Source organism: Pseudorca crassidens, chromosome 6 (assembly GCF_039906515.1).
Source record: "Pseudorca crassidens isolate mPseCra1 chromosome 6, mPseCra1.hap1, whole genome shotgun sequence".
Lineage (NCBI taxonomy): Eukaryota > Metazoa > Chordata > Mammalia > Artiodactyla > Delphinidae > Pseudorca > Pseudorca crassidens.
Genome location: NC_090301.1, coordinates 78381219 through 78401327, shown reverse-complemented (window position 1 = coordinate 78401327; position 20109 = coordinate 78381219). Strand labels below are relative to the sequence as shown.

The 20109-nt window shown below is 38.1% G+C and overlaps 1 protein-coding gene and 1 long non-coding RNA gene across 2 annotated transcripts in view; one reads left to right on the top strand and one right to left on the bottom strand.

Annotated features, from left to right (window-relative positions):
• LOC137226653 (uncharacterized) overlaps positions 1-953 on the top strand; it is a 14963-nt gene extending 14010 nt beyond the window's left edge. Inside the window, exon 3 of the long non-coding RNA XR_010944455.1 lies at positions 698-953. This is a non-coding gene — a long non-coding RNA (uncharacterized lncRNA). The remainder of the gene's footprint in view (positions 1-697) is intronic.
• The window catches only part of ARL5A (ADP ribosylation factor like GTPase 5A), a 27746-nt gene extending 7637 nt beyond the window's left edge, over positions 1-20109 (bottom strand). Inside the window, exons 1-5 of the mRNA XM_067741983.1 lie at positions 19764-20109; positions 9660-9720; positions 9054-9201; positions 6861-6944; positions 1785-1936 (exon numbers count right to left, since the gene is read on the bottom strand). Of these exons, the coding sequence (XP_067598084.1) occupies positions 1785-1936; positions 6861-6944; positions 9054-9201; positions 9660-9720; positions 19764-19809 (491 nt within the window). The 5' untranslated portion in view covers positions 19810-20109. The remainder of the gene's footprint in view (positions 1-1784; positions 1937-6860; positions 6945-9053; positions 9202-9659; positions 9721-19763) is intronic.

The window sequence follows — 20109 nt, the reverse complement described above, 5'->3', positions numbered from 1 at the left end:
TCTTCACAACACTAAGACCAGAACCCTTCCCATATTACAGAGGGAGCCCAGGCTTAGAGAGGTTAGCAAATGGCAGAGATGGGAGTCAAAATGTCACCAATACTAAAACCAAGCATTTAGACCAAGGTGGTCAGACTGCACAGGGAAACAACAGTACCCCCCAAACCAAACATTTCCACTTGCCAACTGCTGCAAATGGAAGTCTACATAGATCCCAAACTGAAAAGATACCATCATCTGTTGATGTCCCCTTTCAAAAATAAAACTGCCAGAGTTCATATGTATCCTAATGATATATTTTCCACACAATTACTCAAAGTATATAAGTTGAATCTTTTATCAATCCTAGATGATTTGTCTTTGCTGTCAAATTTAGTATTATAATCAGTGCTTTTGCCTAAAGACCTTTGATAGACAAAGATAATATATAAAGATATACCTATATCTATATATGCATCTTGACATGTATTAAACTATTTGACAAAGAAATATGTAAAAGATATTTTTACTTAAATAAGTATGTGGACAATTGGTATTGTCTGATTTTTTTTTTTTAATGAACAGATTTGCTTCTTTGAGGATCTAATTATGCTCTTCCAAATATCTGTAATCAGGTAACAGTGGCTTCTATTACACTAAGATTCAGCTTCATCTCCAATTTAATTCTTTTTTTTTTTTTTTTTTTTGCGGTACGCAGGCCTCTCACTGTTGTGGCCTCTCCCGTTGCGGAGCACAGGTTCTGGATGCACAGGCTCAGGGGCCATGGCTCACGAGCCCAGCCGCTCCACGGCACGTGGGATCTTCCTGGACCGGGGCACGAACCCGAGTCCCCTGCATCAGCAGGCGGACTGTCAACCACTGCGCCATCAGGGAAGCCCCCCAATTTAATTCTTTTTTTTTCTCTGCTTTTAAATATATACATGAAGGCTTCTAAATAAAGGTCTTAAATTTGGGGTTGAGGTTCTTCAGGTGTCAGGAAAGGGCAGAAGCTTGTGGCATAGATATATGAGTTTACCTGAAGTGGCAGAAATTCCCTTCCTTTTAAGACCACAGTGAAGAGTAAACCAAACCTTGAATTACTGACACTATCTATCTATGCCACGTATAGATTATTTTATGTTATATATCTTACATATAACAATGCTAACAACCACTGTCTTCTTGAAATCCTTTCATCTCTGGGCATTAGACATGGGCAAAATTCTACTGCAGGCACCCCCTCATGCCACACTCTCTCCAATTCTAACTCTTTTATTTTTTTTAAGTGCAGCAACTCCCTCTTGACAGCACTGATGGCATATCCGCACACTAGTCCCACATGCAAATCTTCTATTTCAGCTTCTTTATGCATAAAATGTGAATTAAAAACAACTGGTCTACATGATTGTTAGGAATAAATGAAACACTCTATAGAAAGCACTCAAGGCAAGGACATGCTCAGCAAGTGTTAGTTCCTTTCTTAGACTATAAGTCAGCACCGCCAGTGCAGGAACTATTTCCTGACTTCTCCAGACTCATGACAAGCCCATTTCTCAGAATTCCTACAGCAACTCTATCATCCATATGCTCACATGCTTTAGTTCAGTATGTTTATGTGTATTCTGTGTATGTTGTGTTTAATTCTTTACAGAACCAAGCTAAAAACTCTCTCACTGTAGACATGGACTATGTCTTACCTCTTTCCCTTACGAAGTTCTGTACATGGTAACCTTAAATATTTGATTTTAAAAAGAAATACATGTTTCAAAGTTAAATACATGCTATTCATGAAGAAGACATCTTACCCCTCGCCAGTAAGAGCACAGCATGCCTGGACATGCCACTGGTGATCTTTAATAGAAGTTAGTTTCAAAAACTGGGAGATTTCTGCTACAGTCATGCATTCTTTAACATCTTGTTTATTAGCAAAGATTAGCAATCCAGCTTTCCTTAGGTCCTATAAAAGCAAACAAAACTGTAAGGGCCAGTTCATTTTTTTCATACATTTTCCAACTTAATTAACAGATTATATATGATAACCTTTGTAACCTAGAATTTCTCAACTACTTGACATAAAAGTATCTCATAGCTCTTATGATGGAAAGTAAATATCAAACTGAACACATTTAAATAAATCAATCTATACTTGTATGGATTTATATATTTCTTACATTCCTAGATTACATTTTTATGGTCCAAAGTGCAGTATTTAACAAACAGTCACATCTTCCAATTTAATACATATCTAACCCTTTCCCCAACCCAAAACTTCTACGGCTACTAAGAACTACTCTTTAGCATGGGACTCAAGAGCTTTTCAAAATTCTACCCCAGTCTATACTGTAGGTATAGGTATCTATACCTAAAGTTACAACCTTCTTCCCAGTTTATTTAGGAAATAAACTAACTCATTATATACAACATACACCTTAGGCCTTAGGACTTTTCTCAATTGGAAGGTGCTAACCTAAACCAATCTTATTCATCTTCTGAGATCTAGCTCTTCTATCTTTGTCCATGAAGATGTGTTAGATTTGAATATTTGATAAGGCATTCTTAGACTACCATTAAACTTATCAAATTTCCCAATTAGATAGTAAGTTCTACCACTTCTATGCTTCAACTCTGAGGTAAGTTCTTTTAACTTTTCTGAATCTGTTCCTCATAACTAACATTTATTGAGTATCTAATCTGAGCAAGTCACCCATGATACTAACCATTTCCCGAATAAAATCTCTTTAATCCTCACAAGACTGTTACAAGATACGCTTTACTATTCCCATTTTACAGATGAGGAAACTAAGACTCAGATGTAAGTAACTCATACAGAGTCACATAACTACTCAATAACAGAGCCAGGTTTGAGCTGAGATCTGCCTACTATAGCTGTTGCCCCTCATCTGTAAAATGCTGAGACCACCACCTACCTCCTGGGGATGTAGTTTGAATGAACGAATTACTATATTTAAAGCACTCAGTTCAGTACCTGGGTTTGGCGACAGTTCAACAAATGTTAGTTCACTTATTGCTCTGCAAATGAGGATTAGCTTTACCCTTGTGCATGCCCCCAAATGACTGATGTAACACTCTACTCACAAAGCAGACCAAAGGTTCTACGTCTCCTTTTGCTGTACTCTACCTTCCCCTCTCTCAACCATTTTTACAGCCGGGAGCTTCCTTGATAACCTATAGAAAGTTATGAACCTTTCCCTCATAAAAATGTATATATGTTTATGTCAAAAAAAGTTTATGTATGATTTTAGGGTGTTAATAGATATCCTAAAGTCCATTCGTGGATCCTGGGCTAAGAAACTATGATGGATGCACTCAACAAGTGGATTAAACTCTCATAAAATTCTGCCTATATATTTTAAGAGATATTGAGGAAACTAAGGTTTTGGGCTATGTCTGCAAGTTTTCACAGCTGTGTTGAATGCCACCTTCTTCTTAGGGATCTTACTGGAATATTTTGGTTTCAATCATGTGTATGTGTGTTTGAAGCAAGAAAGTGTTCAGTAAGTTTAAACTGACATTGCTCCACATGATTTTACTCTTGTTAGAACAGAGTTTCCATGACTTCTTTGATTCTTTCTGATGCAAATAAAAAATATAAGTAGTAAATTTCTTATTTGGTTAAAAGGAGTTCTGCAATATGCTTTATATAACAAAGGAGGCTGGCTTAGTTACAGTGTCCTCTGCAGGATGGCAACTACACTACTACAGATAAGGACAGAGTTACTTGAATAGCTTGGTCAGAAAGGGATACTCTAGAACACTAAGTTTTAAGACCTCCTATTCAATTTGTTTCAGCTATAGTTCAGTTCATCTGTCTATTTATATAAGGCAAAAATTTGAAGGGATGAACTATAACTAGTACACATATACATTATCAAGTATATGGATATTTTTTCTCTTATCCTAATCAGAACATGGAACAGTTATCAATAGTTGATATATGGCTGAATCATTGAGTAGATGGACTTTCCATGGGATTTAATTCCTATCTTCCTATCGTCTAGGTTTCACTATCTCTTGCCAGTGTGTGTTGAAATCTTTTATATAGGTCAGGATTGCTAATGCTGGCATGTTCAGAGAACAAACACACTTTAGAAATATCTGACAACAGAAATACTTGGCACAAGTTAGGACACAAAGTTTATGCTATTTTATTTACAAGTAACCTATCTTCATCACTTTTAGTAACAAAATTATTTGGAGAAGCCCCTGGACTGAAAATTGGAAAACGTAAGAAATAAAAAGTCATTTACTGAAAGGTCTAAAGAAGAGAAAAGAAAAAAAATCCATATTGAATGTACTTTTTCTAGATTTCACAGGCTCAAACTTTTTTATTTAGGGTTCTTGATTTTTTTTTAAGCTATATTACCCACTTTTAAATATTTAGGAAGAGAGGAAAGAAAATATTCCTTTACTTTTTATTAAATAACCTCACAACCAATTATGCATTATGATAATAGTAGAAAAGAGATACATTGGGTTAAGGCTGTTCAACTTGACTTAACACGAGGTCAAAGTACAAGGTAAACAGCGTCTTTTGTACAACACCCATTTTAAACACTTTGAAAAACTTCTGCTACATATCTCTGCTACATATCAACTTCTGTTCTTCAGAGTCTAAAAATATTTTTTAGTTTAGTCAAGAAAATGAATAACAGCACATGAAACATACTTATTTAGCATCTTCTATATGCCATATGTAGTTGTCAGTTTGTTTCGCAAAGCTTCCTTTGTGAAGATAATTCCTAGAAGTTGAGTCATTCTGAATAAAATTCATCTATCCTTTTGTCTTTGGAACTTTTTAAAAATTCATGAGCGTCAAAGTTTTATGCTTCATTTAAGATGAAGCTTTCAGAAATGAATTTACATGTTTTATAGCTTTGTATTTAGTAATACATAGAATCATTACTGGTGATGATAATTCGACTCTGTTGGTTTTTGTGGTATGCAAGAAACATCTGACCAACCCATGTCAAAGTTTGTTTTTCACACATTCTCATCCTTGATCCGGATGTCCCTCCCTCTCCAGAACTCTGCCTATTTGGCTCTTCCTGACCCTATTAAGTGGCTTACTCTAGCTCCCAAGTTCATCTGTAATTCCCTTCTTCTCTGGTAATCTCATCCCTTCTCCTATCACTTTCCAGCTAGGCCCTATTTCTGGCTTTTACTTTTTTTTCCCAGCAAAGAGCCTGAATGACGTGAATACCTAAATTCAAGTCCCATAAACTACTGGGCCTCAGCGTACTAATCCATAACAGATGAGGTTAATTGATCTATCCAAGTTAATGACCCAACTTATAAAATTCAATGACTTTGAGCCCTACTATTGGGCTTTTTATAATACTGATCCTCCTACATCCTGGCCAATTAGAGTAAGAATCAAATAGGGAGGCTACCTGTTTACAGAGTAAAAAATATAGTCAAGAGACAAATACATTTTGTGTCTTATTTTTCTTTTTCTAAAGTCTTCATAAAACAACAATAAAACAACCCTTTGGTATAAAATGAAGAATGATGTATTCTTGTAAAATGCAAAGGGGAAATTTTAAAAAATCCTTAGCCCCCTGCCTCTTTTATTGCTTACTGTTTCTCAAACTAGAACTGAAAGCTGTTAAATACATGTACAAAGGCAAGATGTGTTTTTTTGTAAAAACCCCAAAGGGTTTAGCACAACTGCTAGAATCAGTCCAAAACAGGGGAAGGTGCATCTTGGTGGGTATGATCACCACAAGCAAAACATAAACTTCAGTTTACATAACCACTTTACCAAGTTTCCTTACGTCTGAAACATACCAAAATTCTTAATGAAAATCTCAGAAGCAAATCATTGAATCAATATTAAAATTAATATAAAACTTCATTACAAAGATATCCCAGTTTTCTTAAGCTTTATTAAAATTCCACTGAATATTAACTTTTCTATTTCCACCTTTGAGTTGAGAAAGTAACATCTGCAATAAAAGGCATGCAAAAATAATCAATTGCCACTACAGTCAGCCCTCCTTATCCGTGGGTTCTGCATTCAGATTCAACCAACCTCGGACTGAAAATATTCAGGAAAAAAAAGTTCCATAAAGTTCAAAAAAGCAAAACTTGAATTTGCTGCACGTTTTCATAGCATTTACATTGTATTAGGTATTATAAGTAATCTAGAGATGATTTAAAGTATACCGGAGGATGTGCATACCGGTTATATGCAAATACTACGCCATTTTATACAAGGGACTTGGACATCCTCAGATTTTGGTATCCGTGGGCATCCTAGAACCAAAACTCTGCTGATAGAGAGATATGACTGTATTATAAATATTATATGATTTTACAGTTATTATTATCATTACTGACTATATTATTCAGTTTATGTAATTTTCAAATTATGCTACCAGTAATATTTCTCAAGGACTAAGAAAATGTGGCTAGTTATAACAGTTTTGTTCAGTTAAATAAACAATATCAGAGACCTACGAGCAACAAATTTAAATATTAGTCAGATAACTGAGTTACAATCAAGACTCGCTGTGTGTCCCTGACACTGTAAAATCTCATTTCTAATGATAATCGTCTATATAATTAATCTATTTAAAATGCAAAATGAAAGTCAACTTAGGTCTTTTTGGCCAGGAAAACTTCTAGACCAAATTTATCTTAGATGAATGGAATTAAAATACTACAATTGACTCCTCAATCTTTCTGCTGCTTCCAGATATGCTTCCAAGTTGGAAAGTGTCAAAATTATAAAGCAGGCATGGCCAGCAGATAAAGAATTTTTTTAAAAATTTGAAATAGTATGCTCATGAGAAAGTAGAAAGGACAAAGGTGATAGAAATATCCCACCCCCGTACATCTAATGCCAGAATCCTACTTACCTCATGGGCTAACATTTTATAGAGTTCTTCTCTAGTTACAGAAATCCTTTCTCTGTCTGTACTGTCCACAACAACTATTACAAACTAAAATTACAAAACAAAAAAATCATTAGTGATTACATAATTTGATATTTGTAAAATTTATCAAGTGTTTATTTGATTTACAGGCTAACAGCTATCAAGAAATTAGAACCTTATGGTATGGTATTACTGGAAAACCAGAGATACCCGCTATACTTGGTGAAACCTAAAGGTCTGATCCTGAATTCAGACATATTTACTAATTTTTAAGAGAAAGTAAAAGACAATATGATGTTATCATTCTTTTAGAATATTCTGCTAATATTCTAACCAATATGTAACATGTTTGTTTTCTAAATTAATATCTTGAATGCTAATGGGCCTATTTGCACCATAAGTCAGTAAGACAAAAATATGATCCTAAATTTAAGTTACTTCAAGACAGACATTATTTATTAATGTCAATTTAAAAATCTAAAAGAGGGCTTCCCCGGTGGCACAGTGGTTGGGAATCTGCCTGCCAATGAAGGGGACACGGGTTCCAGCCCTGGTCCGGTAAGATCCCACATGCCCTGGAGCAACTAAGCCCGGGCGCCACAACTACCGAGCCTGTGCTCTAGATCCCACCAGCCACAACTACTGAGCCTACGTGCCACAACAACTGAAGCCCGTGCGCCTAGAGCCCGTGTTCCGCAACAAGAGAAGCCATGACAGTGAAAAGCCCACGCACCGCAACGAAGAGTAGCCCCCGCTCACCGCAACTAGCGAAAGCCCACGCACAGCAACAACTAGAGAAAGCCCGCGCACAGCAACGAAGACACAACACAGCCAAATATAAAAACAAATAAATAAATTAATAAAAAAAACTAAAAGGGTATGCGTATGAGAATAAAGTAATGTGACAGTTAAAGAAATCAATTTTTAAAAAATCAACAAATTTAAAGAATAAATCTATATCGAAAACCATGCTCTCTTCCTTATATAAGTGGCATAACTCTTTCCTGAACTGACGATGAGACCAGATGCAATCAAAGACTCGAAAGGAGCTGTGCAGGACTGAGCTACAGTGTGCCTCTTCTTCAACTCCATGAACACCAAAAGGCACCAGGGAAACAGAAGCAGATATAGTTGCTTTATGATGGCATTTGTTATGCCCAAGTTAATTCTGACTGCCTATTATTAGTATGTGCTATTTATTGTTTAGAACTAGCTTTTCATTTCCAAATAAACCACAGTAATTTACAGGATCTTTTCTATTCTTCAGATTTCATCAACCATAATGCAGAAGGATAATAGAACCGCTACTTTCCCTCTTCTCTCACTTGAGACCTTACTGATACGTGGTTTTATCACTATAACACCTGTTCTACTCCAAGCCTTCTTAACAAAGCTATTAATTTTCAAGATGTTGCCATGAACTTGATACCTGCAGCGTTTTATATAGGAATACTAATTATATATACTCCTCCTTCTCCAAAAGACATAATCAAATGCTTAATGGAGTGTTAGGGGATCAAGTCATTAGAGACACTTAATAGTGTCTTACTGACATAATATTCATCTGTATATACATTTGGAGATTTATTAACTTATAATCAGCACTACAAGAACAACTGTCACAGCCCTTCATCTTATAAGGTCTATATAGTGAAGCTCTCAAACGTCAGAAATTTTCTCTTGGCAAATAATATGTAAATAAAACACATGATTATGTCTAAATTGCTTTATACTCAAAAGAAAAAGAATTCTTTAATGTGCAATTGTATTGCATAAAAGAAAACACATAGTAAAATTCTGGCCAAGAATTCAAACCATCAGAGCCCTCGCATCTAACTAGGATTTCCTCTACGCAGACATAAATAAATAGTAAGAGAGAAATGGAATTACAAACTGTGAAATGGAATTCTTTATTAAAACAAGTACTTAAGGCAAGCTCTAGGATCAATATAAAATCAGATTAGTCAATCACCAATTCTCCCTACAGAGGTTCAATGAGAATGGATATATATAACAATGACCCTGAAAGAGGGAATCAAAGATTCCACTATGTTTAAACTCTACTTATATTAACATACTGTGATATTTCAAAAAGACGAGCTATAAGAGTTCATATCTGGAAGGTGTTTCCCAGGCATTATATTCATAGAAGACTTAGTATATTAAGAAACATACCTCTGTGTTAGTATAGTAAGTGTTCCATGAAGAACGAAGAGATTCTTGGCCACCAATATCCCACATTAGAAAACGTGTATTATTAATCACTATCTCTTCTACATTACTTCCTATTGTTGGGGACGTATGTACAACTTCATTCATAGAACTGGGAAAAAAAAGTTCAAATATATTACAGTTAGCAAGAAAGCTAGATTGTTTGAAAATTTTTCAATTAAGGGATAAGTCAGCATGACCTACTTTTATATTTTGTACCCAAATGTCCCCTTTCCACTAGCTCATAAGAGTGAATGAAGGGTTTAAACAGAGGTGGAGCTAGGTAGTGGACTATCTGGAATACTCTAGATTCATTCCAGGAAACTATAGAAACAAATATTTCTCTACTCTCCACAAGCAAAACAACTGAACAACATGCTCAATGTCATATAAATTTCTAGCTCTCTAGAAACAGTTGCTTAAATTTGGCTCCTGGTTCATGGCCAACCTGCCTTTTTAAAGAGTAACTTGGATTCCATATAATTTTTTATTGCTTTCATTAATCAAATATCTCTCAGGCTGAAAAACTATAAACAATAAAATAAAAAATCTTAAGTAGTTAGTACTTACAATTGGTAAAGGATGGTAGTTTTTCCCGCATTATCCAGCCCAACAATGATAACTTTGTGCTCTGAAAAAAAGAAAAACACCAGTGATTTATTAATCAAAAACAAAAATTTTCCTATTTCACCCATTCTTTCCAGCTATGGTATAATTCAGTACATGGCACTTTATACCTTCTTGTAACTCAAAAGAACATCACAGCAAGACCAGAAGTACGCCATTGGTCTAACCTCCTATCCCCCTCACTCTACATAGAGAACTCTCATCTCATCTCTCTGAAGGAAGCCAGAAGCACTACATTCTTTCCACTCTATGGAAGCCTACTCTCAGTAAAGTATCCCAAATGTAATCACAACAATTTATGGATGACTTGAGGTATAAATGTTTCACATTGGAAACTTAAGTTCTTAAGTTTACCTAACTAAACTTAACTAAGTCACTTAAGTTCTAAATGTGAATTTTAGGCCTTAACTGGGTATGTATAGGTGAGATGGGATGAATGGGAAGGGAAAAAAAGGGCAGCCTTTTAAAGCTGCTGGCAAAAGGCAACTGTAAGCTATCTGAGTACATTTGAACCATAGGGTCTTTCTAATCAAATTTAAGGACCTATAGCTATGGTGGCAGCAGCTTCCTCTCCCCTTGGCTTCTAAAGCATCACTTTTTCCAAGTTTTCTTCCTCTGTCTCTTGATGTTTATTTTTTTCCACTGACTCCTCTTCCTTGGGTCTTCCTTCAAACATTCATGTTTCCCAGAGTTCTCTTCTTACACTCCTTTCACATTTTAACAAGGCATCTTGGGGCCTATCTATTGCCGTGCTGTCTAAAAACTATTCTGAAAGACAGCAGTGTGTGGAGAAAGCTAATCTCCAAAGATGGCCTCTGGATATTCATGCCCCTATATAGTTCCCCCCTTAAATCCTGGCTGGTCCTATGACTTGCTTTTAACCACAAGAATGCAGCAGAAGTGATGCTGTATGACTTCCACACCTAGATTATCACACACCTTGCAGCTGCTGCCTGGTTCTAGGACAACTCCCCCTGGGGTAAGCCAGACACCACGTAACAAGTCCGACTACCCCAAGACTGCTATGCATGAGTGAGGAAGCTCAGGCTAATCACGTGGCCTGATCTTGTGGAGAGAGACACACAGATGCCCCCAGCTGTTTTAGCCATTCCAGCTGAGACGCCAGACACACAAATAGAGAAACCACCTTGGATATGCAGCCAGGTGGAGCTGGAGATGACTCCAGTGCTAGCTGCCATCCAAATGTAATCAAATGAGCCCCAAGCCAGAACTTCCTAACTTAGCTCAGTGAACTCACAGAACCATGAGAGACAGTAATAAATTATCCCTTTAAGTCATAAAATTTATGATTGGCTTGTTACACAGTAATAGATAACAGAAGCAAGATGGAAAAATACATGTGGTTGTGTGACCCTGAGCAAATGACTTATTTCTCTAACTCTTAGCTTCGTCACTGTAAAACAGGGGCAACACTACCTCTCTTTCTGGCTTTATGTCATGATTAAGACAGCACATGGGGTGTGCCTACCACCAAGAAAGACAATTCCTAATCCATGTTCCCAAATGTTTCCTAAGCTCCAATCTACCTAGTGGATACATACAGTGCCACTCAACATAACCAAAAACCCAATATTCAAACCTGTTCCTAATTCTATCTTACTTAACTTGCTTAATAGTATTACCATTAATTCAGATGCCTTTGGAGTCCCTCAACCCGAACATCTAATTTGTCACCAAGTTCTATTCTACCTCAAAAATATATCCCAAACCTGCCTCCTCCCACTGTCCTAGTTGTAGTCCTCCTCATCTCTTACTGTACCTAAGCAGACTATCTCCAGTCCATCTTCCTCATGTTTCTAGAGTAATCTTTCTAGAAACAATAAAGCTCATAATGCCACTGTTATTTAAATGATGGCTCTCCAGTTTGACAGGAAAACAAGGTACAAGTTCTCAGCCTTGTAAATAAAGCCACTCCCAAATGAATAGGCTTCAGCTTTATTACCCCTCACCACTACCGCCAGGTATCTAAGCTGGAGTTCAAGCTGTTCTCCCTACACAAGCTGCCACGTATGTTCACGGCAAACATTTCTCTACCTCTATACTCATGGTTTTTACCTGTGCTGGAATTATGCTCTCCAATTCTCCATTTAAAGAATTCCTACTAATCTTTAAAGTTTAGCTTCCCAAGAAAAATCACTTCCTCCTGCTCTTCTGCCACACCTCGAAGACAGCACTTATAATAATTTACATGTACACTCACTAATCTCAGCTTAATGAGGCACCCTTCAAGTATATAGATCACATGCTAATCATCTTCATATTCCTAGTAACTACAACTTTTTCTGGTGCAAGGCAGGTACTCAGTAAATGCTGAATTAATATTCATTCTATAAATAATAAATGCTAAGGATTATAACACCTAAGAGTAAGGAGATCTTTAAGAAAAAGCTTTTGCAGTCAGGTAGTAGATGTTTTCCAAATAGTTGACATTTACCATAGAGGGGAATTCCTAATGCTACATAGGTACCTCCTGTTATACAAAAATACGAAGATCAAGTAAATAGAAAATTTTAATACAATCCATTTTATCCAATCACTTATTTCTTTGAAGAAAGAGCAGGCAGCTTAGAACCACCAGGGTCCTAAACTGACATCACCATGCTCCCCCCACACAGGTTCTTAAAAGTCATTTAAAAAATGCAGGCCCAGTCTATCATCTTTTAGAGATGACTACGGGGAAGGAACTGAGAAAATGAAACTACCTGACAAGTGCAGTTTCTGCCTAAGAAAAAGTATGTAGGGTGACTGAATTAAAATCAGATTACTTGGGGAGCATGGAATCCCATCAAAGGGAGTGTTAAACGCTGTGGTGACTGACAAATCCATCTTCACAGGAGGGCCATACCTGCATCAGGGCCAGATTACTGAGTCCCTGGAGCAGGGTGCCTTTTTACCCGGGAAGTTTTTAAACGGCATGGCAATTTTGCCTGACTCTATATTTTTCTATGTCCCCAAATTAGGCATTCCCCCTTTGATGACAGATATCTTCTTCAGTTCTAGTAATACAAACAATGTAAACATTCTAATATAAGCAGAATTCATATTGGGCTACACTCTGACCGCTGACTTGGATGAAAGTTTTTTTAGTTTCTCACTTGAATACCAATTTTTAATAATATAATTCTTAAAACGTCAACTTATTTTTAAGTTTCAGGAACATCATTTTGTAAACCCCTATGTATTAGCTGCAGGACTAAATTTAGATAGACTTGCCAGTACTCAGGAAGAAAATACAATTACTCTGACCAATGAAAGAAATGATACTCTAAAAACAGTACAAAATAGGGGCAAAAGCAAACAATACAAATTTAGGCAAGGATCTATGATAAATAACTACAGACTGACTAAAAAATGCATCTGTGTGTATGAATTATACACACAGAGATCACAAATACAAGAGCACTGTCTCTTACAAGGCCCTTAATCACTTAAGGAGGTTAAACACTTATTCTAACCATGCTACCATTTTTCAAAATATTTTGCTACTTTTCTCTTGCCATTGCTTTCAGAGCCTGAGATACACTGTTTTGAACACTCCCAATGGTGTTCTGAAGATGAATTTGATTTTAAAGGGGGAGGGGAGCCACGTGGTATCATCTCAGTCGTAAGGTAAAAGGCAGCTAAGACGATTGTTACCTTTTTGTTGTTAAATGAGGTGTGATTCCTAAATGATATTATTTTTAAATGTGTCTCTAAAGAAATTCTAAAAGGAGTTTCAAAAGGTATTTTGAGTAATAGTAAGATGTATCAGCAGAAAAACTATCTGGCCTCCTTTGCTTTTAAGGTGAAAACCCCATCTGGTTTTGTTTTTTAAAGTGGTCTCCTTAATTTAGCCATGCCCCATTGGACTTATTTCTTGATTTCAAACACAGTACTCTTCTACCACTTCTGTGAGGAAGGACTAACTAGGCAAAAAAACAACAACTAAAGAAAGATTCTGTATCATACTTGACCACAAGATGAACATGATAAGGTGAAACTACTGTGAACAAACCACTGTGCAATAAACACACATACACTGAGATAAAGCAGATGGCAGAAGAGGCTCACAACGGGATTCAGGCTCCTCCTTACACAAGTTAGTTGCCAGCTAAGGACAGGATGGAGGGAACAGTTTCAAGACACACCTTTTACAGCCACTGAATGAATGAATCAACTAGAGAATAAGCTGAAATTAGATAACATAACCTGTGGTAGATAAAGATGTAAAGTCTCGTTAAGTCTTTCTTCACTAGTACCTAGAAATAAAGGAAGCACACTGGGGAGAGAAGGTTTGGTGGACAATACAGGGCGAGAATTCATGTCTGGCATGGTAGAGAGTAAACAGGAGAAAAGAGTGTCAGAGATGTTGACAGGGGTAGTAAAGAAGCTACTCAAACCACTGTCCATACTGGAAACAACCTCCCTCTTCTGTCTATTTAATTTTACAAACACAATGAATTCCTGTCACCTACAAATGCCATAAATACGCAAACATTCCTCCAAACTCTTAAGACAGAAAGCAGATTTCTAAAGTCATTCAAGTGAATGCAAGCTAACATATTTGAACGCATGAGGGGTTCTTTTAGTGGTCAAAATATTTTAAAAAGAAAAAGAGGAAGAAAGAGTCTCACATCAAGCATGTGCAGAACGTAGAAAATCTCCAAGGAGCCACATGTTCTGTGGAGCAGTCTGAGATTTCTTTGGAGGGCATTCCAATGAGGCCATGATCCAGAGGTCCTTCACCTCTTCACCCCACCTAAACTCCTACAAGCCACATTCAATACCAACTTATATCTACTCCCTCCTAGAACTTGTCTCTATTTGAATATTTGTGTGTTTTTACAATAAAGCACCAATGGCTATATAACAGCTTCCTAAGTCTAAGGTATAGCACATGGGTCACAGTGAGAACTATAAAATTAAGACATAATTGTGCAATGGGCTCAAACATAAAGGTGCTGACTCAATGGTGAAGAGCCAGTTTATCCCCAACAATAGTGTTAGATTATTCACACTTTCTAATACTAAATCAACTTCCTTTGACTATCCTTAGGTTCTTTCACCACCCCAACTTGTGTCTCTCATTACCAGAACAATGTTCTACGAAAAACACAAATTTGTAGCTAAAAACTGTTATAATGCACTTCAAAACAAACATTCCATAGAATATATAATATGTATACAAAGAGACGCTATTACGGGAAAATGTAATAAAACTCTTGGTTATACCAACTCTTTGATGCACGTGATTCATGACAAGTTTACTGCTTAGTATGGTTCTTCTTCTAGAATATCTATGCCATAGCATTCTTGCAGTTTCTCAGATAAGCCAAAACAACTATACACTGTCACAGTGCCTGGATGGAATTTTGAGTTATCACTTAGACTTTAGTTTCCCAATCAATACTTTACTGTTTTGTCATGAAAATGCTTGTTTCCCTTCTTCACTTCCTTTTGATATACGCAGGCAGCCTAGCAGTTCTGTTTACTGCCAGGTTCTAAGAGTCTCTCTCTCTCTCTCTCTCTCTATATATATATCCTACCAGCTACCAGTCAGTAAATTAAGCAAAAAGAAATGTCACTGTCATCCTGGAGGACTTCTATCTCTGTGAATCATACCAAAGCCAGAAAACACAAATACTACAAATACTAAGGCAGATAAACTGAGAGTCCTCCTGATTCTTCATTCTCACCTCATATCCAAACTATCACTAAGCCCCGTGGATTCTGTCTCACATGGAGCAAAAAATCCATTTCTGTCAGGTTTACTACAGTTCTCTCAGGCCTTAACACAGAGCCTAAAATAAAGCTTGTGCTTAATAAACTATGAGTGAATAAATAAATCAGATTTTGAAGACATAAAGGTTAGAAGGGAGATAACTAATCAAGTCTCTACATACTAAAAATTCAATTTGCAAAATCTAAAAGTATCATCAATAAAAAACAAAGTTTGAAAATAAACTTGCGATTTATAGCAATGGTAGTGAAGTTTCAGGGGGAAAAAACTTCGCTGAATGAAAAGTAACAATTATACAGGGCAAAAGTAGAGATCCAATTAGGAAACATAAACTACATAGCAATTTGAACTTTCAAAGTTTAATTTAAAGAAAATAAGTACTACAGAGGATTGGAGTAATGAGGGACTGGCTAACAAGAAGTAACTCTAAAGATTAAAGGAATGACAAATACACGGAGCATTCCCTATCTCTAGGGCTGAGAGCTTCCCCCAATTCCCCAGGACTGAGATGCAGACCTTGCTGAGGGCCGGGCCAGGGCTCACTGAATGTCAGAGAAGTAGCTAAGCAAACTTGCCAGTGGATCTTTCTGGAAATCCTCCCTCTAGGATGCTGGAGAAAACTGTTCATTGGGAGGTATTTCACTGGAGGGCCTCCATTCTGAGACCAACCGAAGTGGGTGCTAGAAGAAGGGGCTGCTGACCACTACACAGTGCAAGAGCCAGCCACTCGAGATGTCCACACTGCATGAGCAGGACAGACCCTGCTGAGCAGCACGACATATCCAGGAAGAAAAATCCTTTCCTCCTTCAGGGTCCCTCCAATGCTGTCTACCGACAGAGCCTAACACCGTGCCAAAGGGCAAAAGAAAAATACTTAAAGGACCCAGTTCTGTATCCACAGAGCATGCAAAAAGGGTGAATTTGGAGCTAAAATTTTTAATAGCAGGCATAGTTCACCCCTTTGGCTACTCAGCTTCTATATGTACTCTTCTGCACTTCTGAATTCCCACACAATGAAAAAAAACAACAGAAGCAGAGGTGGCTTTCCCAGCACCAGGTCTTGCAGCACAGGGAGCTTGTCCAGAACTCATTCACAACGTATCATTCCTTTCCTAAGAACCAATCGGAAGAATGAAACAAGGCTATCCATGAGGAAACTTCACAACTTCTTTCATAGTTCATAGTAGTGTCTGAAAGTTCTTCCTTTTATCTAACACGCATCCTTCTTATACAAAGGAAGTTTTGTTTTGTTTTGTTTCAAGAGCACTAACTCAGGCACTACACTATCCTGGTTAAAATCTCTATCTAAAAGGTCTATCACTTTTAATTGTAGTGCCTGAAGCAAGGTACCTAATGTTTCTTTGCCCCTTTAAAATGGGGGAGAATATCTGCCTCACAGGGTTGTGGTTAAGAATAAATCAATTAAGACTAAACTGCATGAAACATGTAGAACCTAACGTTGCATGCCAGTATTAACTGCTATTATTTTATCTATAAAGATGAAGTTAGCTTATTTTCTGTCTCCCCACATAAAGGCAGGGGGTCTTGTTTGTTTTGTTCCTTGTCTATCCCCACCATCTAGAACAGTCCTCCAGCACAAAATAGGTGTTCAAAATACGTGTTTAATAAACAAACCGAGTACTGATCGTAAGTCCTTCTATACTAAAAGATACTAATGGCAACTCTTCAAAGTCCTAAAGTTGTAAACACTTATAGTTCAGTAACTGAGAAACACCTTTGGGGGGGGGGAGGGGATTTCATACAAAAAAATGATGCCAGTCACTTCTTTAAGACCAGTGTCAGCAGCATATTTCTGCAGTATTTTAACTCTGGCATTTACCAGTTGCATCGTCTAGGAAAATCATTCCACTGGTACCTCAGTTTCCTCTTTTCAGGAGAAAAGAATAACTACTTCCAAGGACTGTGGAAACTTTTAAAAATGATATATACAACAGCATCTAGGACAAAGTTTGTACCCTACTGATTTAAGTATCACCTAAATGGAACCTCTGGTTTTTCAAGTTTGAGCAATATGCAATTAGGTTTCACTGTGTACTCACATTTTAAGCTTAAACTGAAAGAGTTGTTTTAAAGGGAGCTCAAAAAAAATAAAGAGAGAGAGAGAGAGAGAGAGATGTTACAGTTTGTTTCATCAGCATAGCAAATTCTGCAATCCCCCAAAACTTCCTTCCAACAGTTTATGTGAAAAGAACATAGGACTGTGTTCTGTATCTTCTGAAGGTAAAATAAAGCATCCAAGATATATCTAACACACATATACATACCCAGTTTAATACAGAACTAAAAAGACCAACAAGTACCTGACATTAGATTTAATGCTGAATATTTTTTAAAGTGACCCTGCTGATAAGACAACCACATCATTTAACAGGAGAGAAATAGTTTATTCACATTTTCACAATATTGACATCTAAATTTTAAAAACTTAACTTCATTAATTTCTCTTACTATTAATTCCCAACACTGAAATAAATGTCCAGTCAAAAATTACCACAAAATACAGGTAATAAGAACACTACTCAGCGATTGCTAGTGGTAACAAAGCACACATCATTATTTACTACTGGCAAGTAGCTGTTGGCAAAGTTCTAATTCATTCTTAAGTTACAGAGACAAATAGTTTTATCATTGACTCAAAATAGAAAGTGGAAATACCTAATTTTTCTTGCAGGACTAGAGCTCAATTAACAAGCAAAGCCTTTCTAAATTTCACAGCAGAGTTGAAATACTAGCTTTGCTAAAAATAATACAAAATTATGGATTTAAAAACTAGAATAGATCTTATCTACTATAAGCACCACCAGTATTACAGCAATGTTAAGTTTCAATTCTTAAGATCTACATATTAAGTTTTTAGGATTTGTGGGCTCCACAGTCACACAGTCAAGATCCCTGCTGTTCTAGGTGAGACCCGGACCCAGAGAGGTTAAGTGACTGGCTCCCACTCACCCTTCTCTCAACAGAAACAGCTAGCCAGAGACAGTGTAGATTAGAACTGGCTTTCTCCAGTTTATGAAAATTCTCCATATCATTTGAAAATCATTTGAAATACTGCTCTTCCATTCACTATCATGTGATCGACACTATCATCTTTATATTTTTAAAAGATACACTAGAGATCGATCACAAGTTCCAGTTCTGCTCCCTCCCAATCGCCTTCTTACAGCAGCAGCTGGATAACGAAGGAGGAGGCGGAGATGCTTGTACATAATAGATGCCACCATTCATTTAAGTCTTTACTGGAAAACTTTGGGCTGTGACATCACCACCAGCTTACACAAGAGAAAAACACAAACTAAGTTACTGACAGCCAGGATGATGAATCACCCTACTTGAATTAAAAAGAACAAAAGTACACCAGTAACTATAGTGCATCTTAATGACTATGGACTCTTTTTGTTAAAATTGTATCTTCTTCCCCAGTTTTACACTTATTTTGTAACAAATTTCAATAAATCTGATATGCATTTCAAGGCAATGTTTGAGTTTAGATGAACTTAAGCATCTCTTTATAATACACTCCATACCTGGTAACTTAGTCGTTACCTACAGTTAACAAACGTTTCATATGATATGATTTTTAAGTGCTTTCGGTGAAACACTTTACCATTTTTTAATCCAGCCCCCCAAAACCTCAAAATAAGCAACACGAGTAGAAAACTGACCTTAAGCTTAACCTTAAACACAGATATCAATATGGCAAGAGGAGAGAGGACCATCACTACTGAGGATGCAGAAGAATCTCCCCAAAGCGGGGAAGGGCGGGGTGGAGGTGGAGGGCAGGCTCATAAACCTGAATGTACTGGTCAAGCCAAGAGCGATTCCTCACGTTTTACCGCATTCTGCAATCCTCGGGGGCTCAGTGGTGCGGCTGGGGCCACAACCTGTAACCTTCATCCCAGAGAACCCCAGCATTTCTCAGTGCTGTGCAAACCCAACTGCTGAAGGAAAAAGGACTGAAACGTGGACCAAGCGGGGCCACTCAGGGGCGTCGGACGTGAGGCAAGAAACCCTCTCCACTCCCAATCGAAATCGGAGCAATGGGTGTATTTGAGGCATGATTTCTTAGGAAGCTCTCCTAAGACAAAGGGCTGCGAGTCGGGAGTTTCCCGAGCTGGGAGTGGAAGCGAACAGCCCCAAGGCCCGCAGCCGCAGCAGCCCGCACCCAGCGCAGAGAGCGCGCGCCACCGCGCCGCCCACACTCCGGAAGTATTCGGAGACCCCCACCCACCCGGCCAGGGCTGACGCTCTCCCTAACCCGTACGCGCTCGGCCCGAGCCCCTCACCCTGGTGATTGAATAGTCTCCATATCCTGGTGAAGAGAATTCCCATTCTCGGGCAGCGGAACCCCTCCAGCCACCCCGGCCGCCTGGCCTCCCCCGGCTCAGGCTCAAGGGGAGGAGAGAGACGCGCCGGAGCCTCCGTCTCTGCCGCTGCTGCTCCCGCGCTGGCCGTCGGCCCGCTTCCTAGGAACCGGAGGGAGGCCGAAGCCCAGGACGCCCTGTCGTGCGCGAGGACCCGCCGCTGCCGCCGCGGCTCCCGCCTGACTCGCGGACATCGCCGCCGCGTTGTCTGCGGGGAGCCTCGCAGGCCACCGTCCTCCCCCAGCTCCTCTCGGGCAGCTGAGGCGGC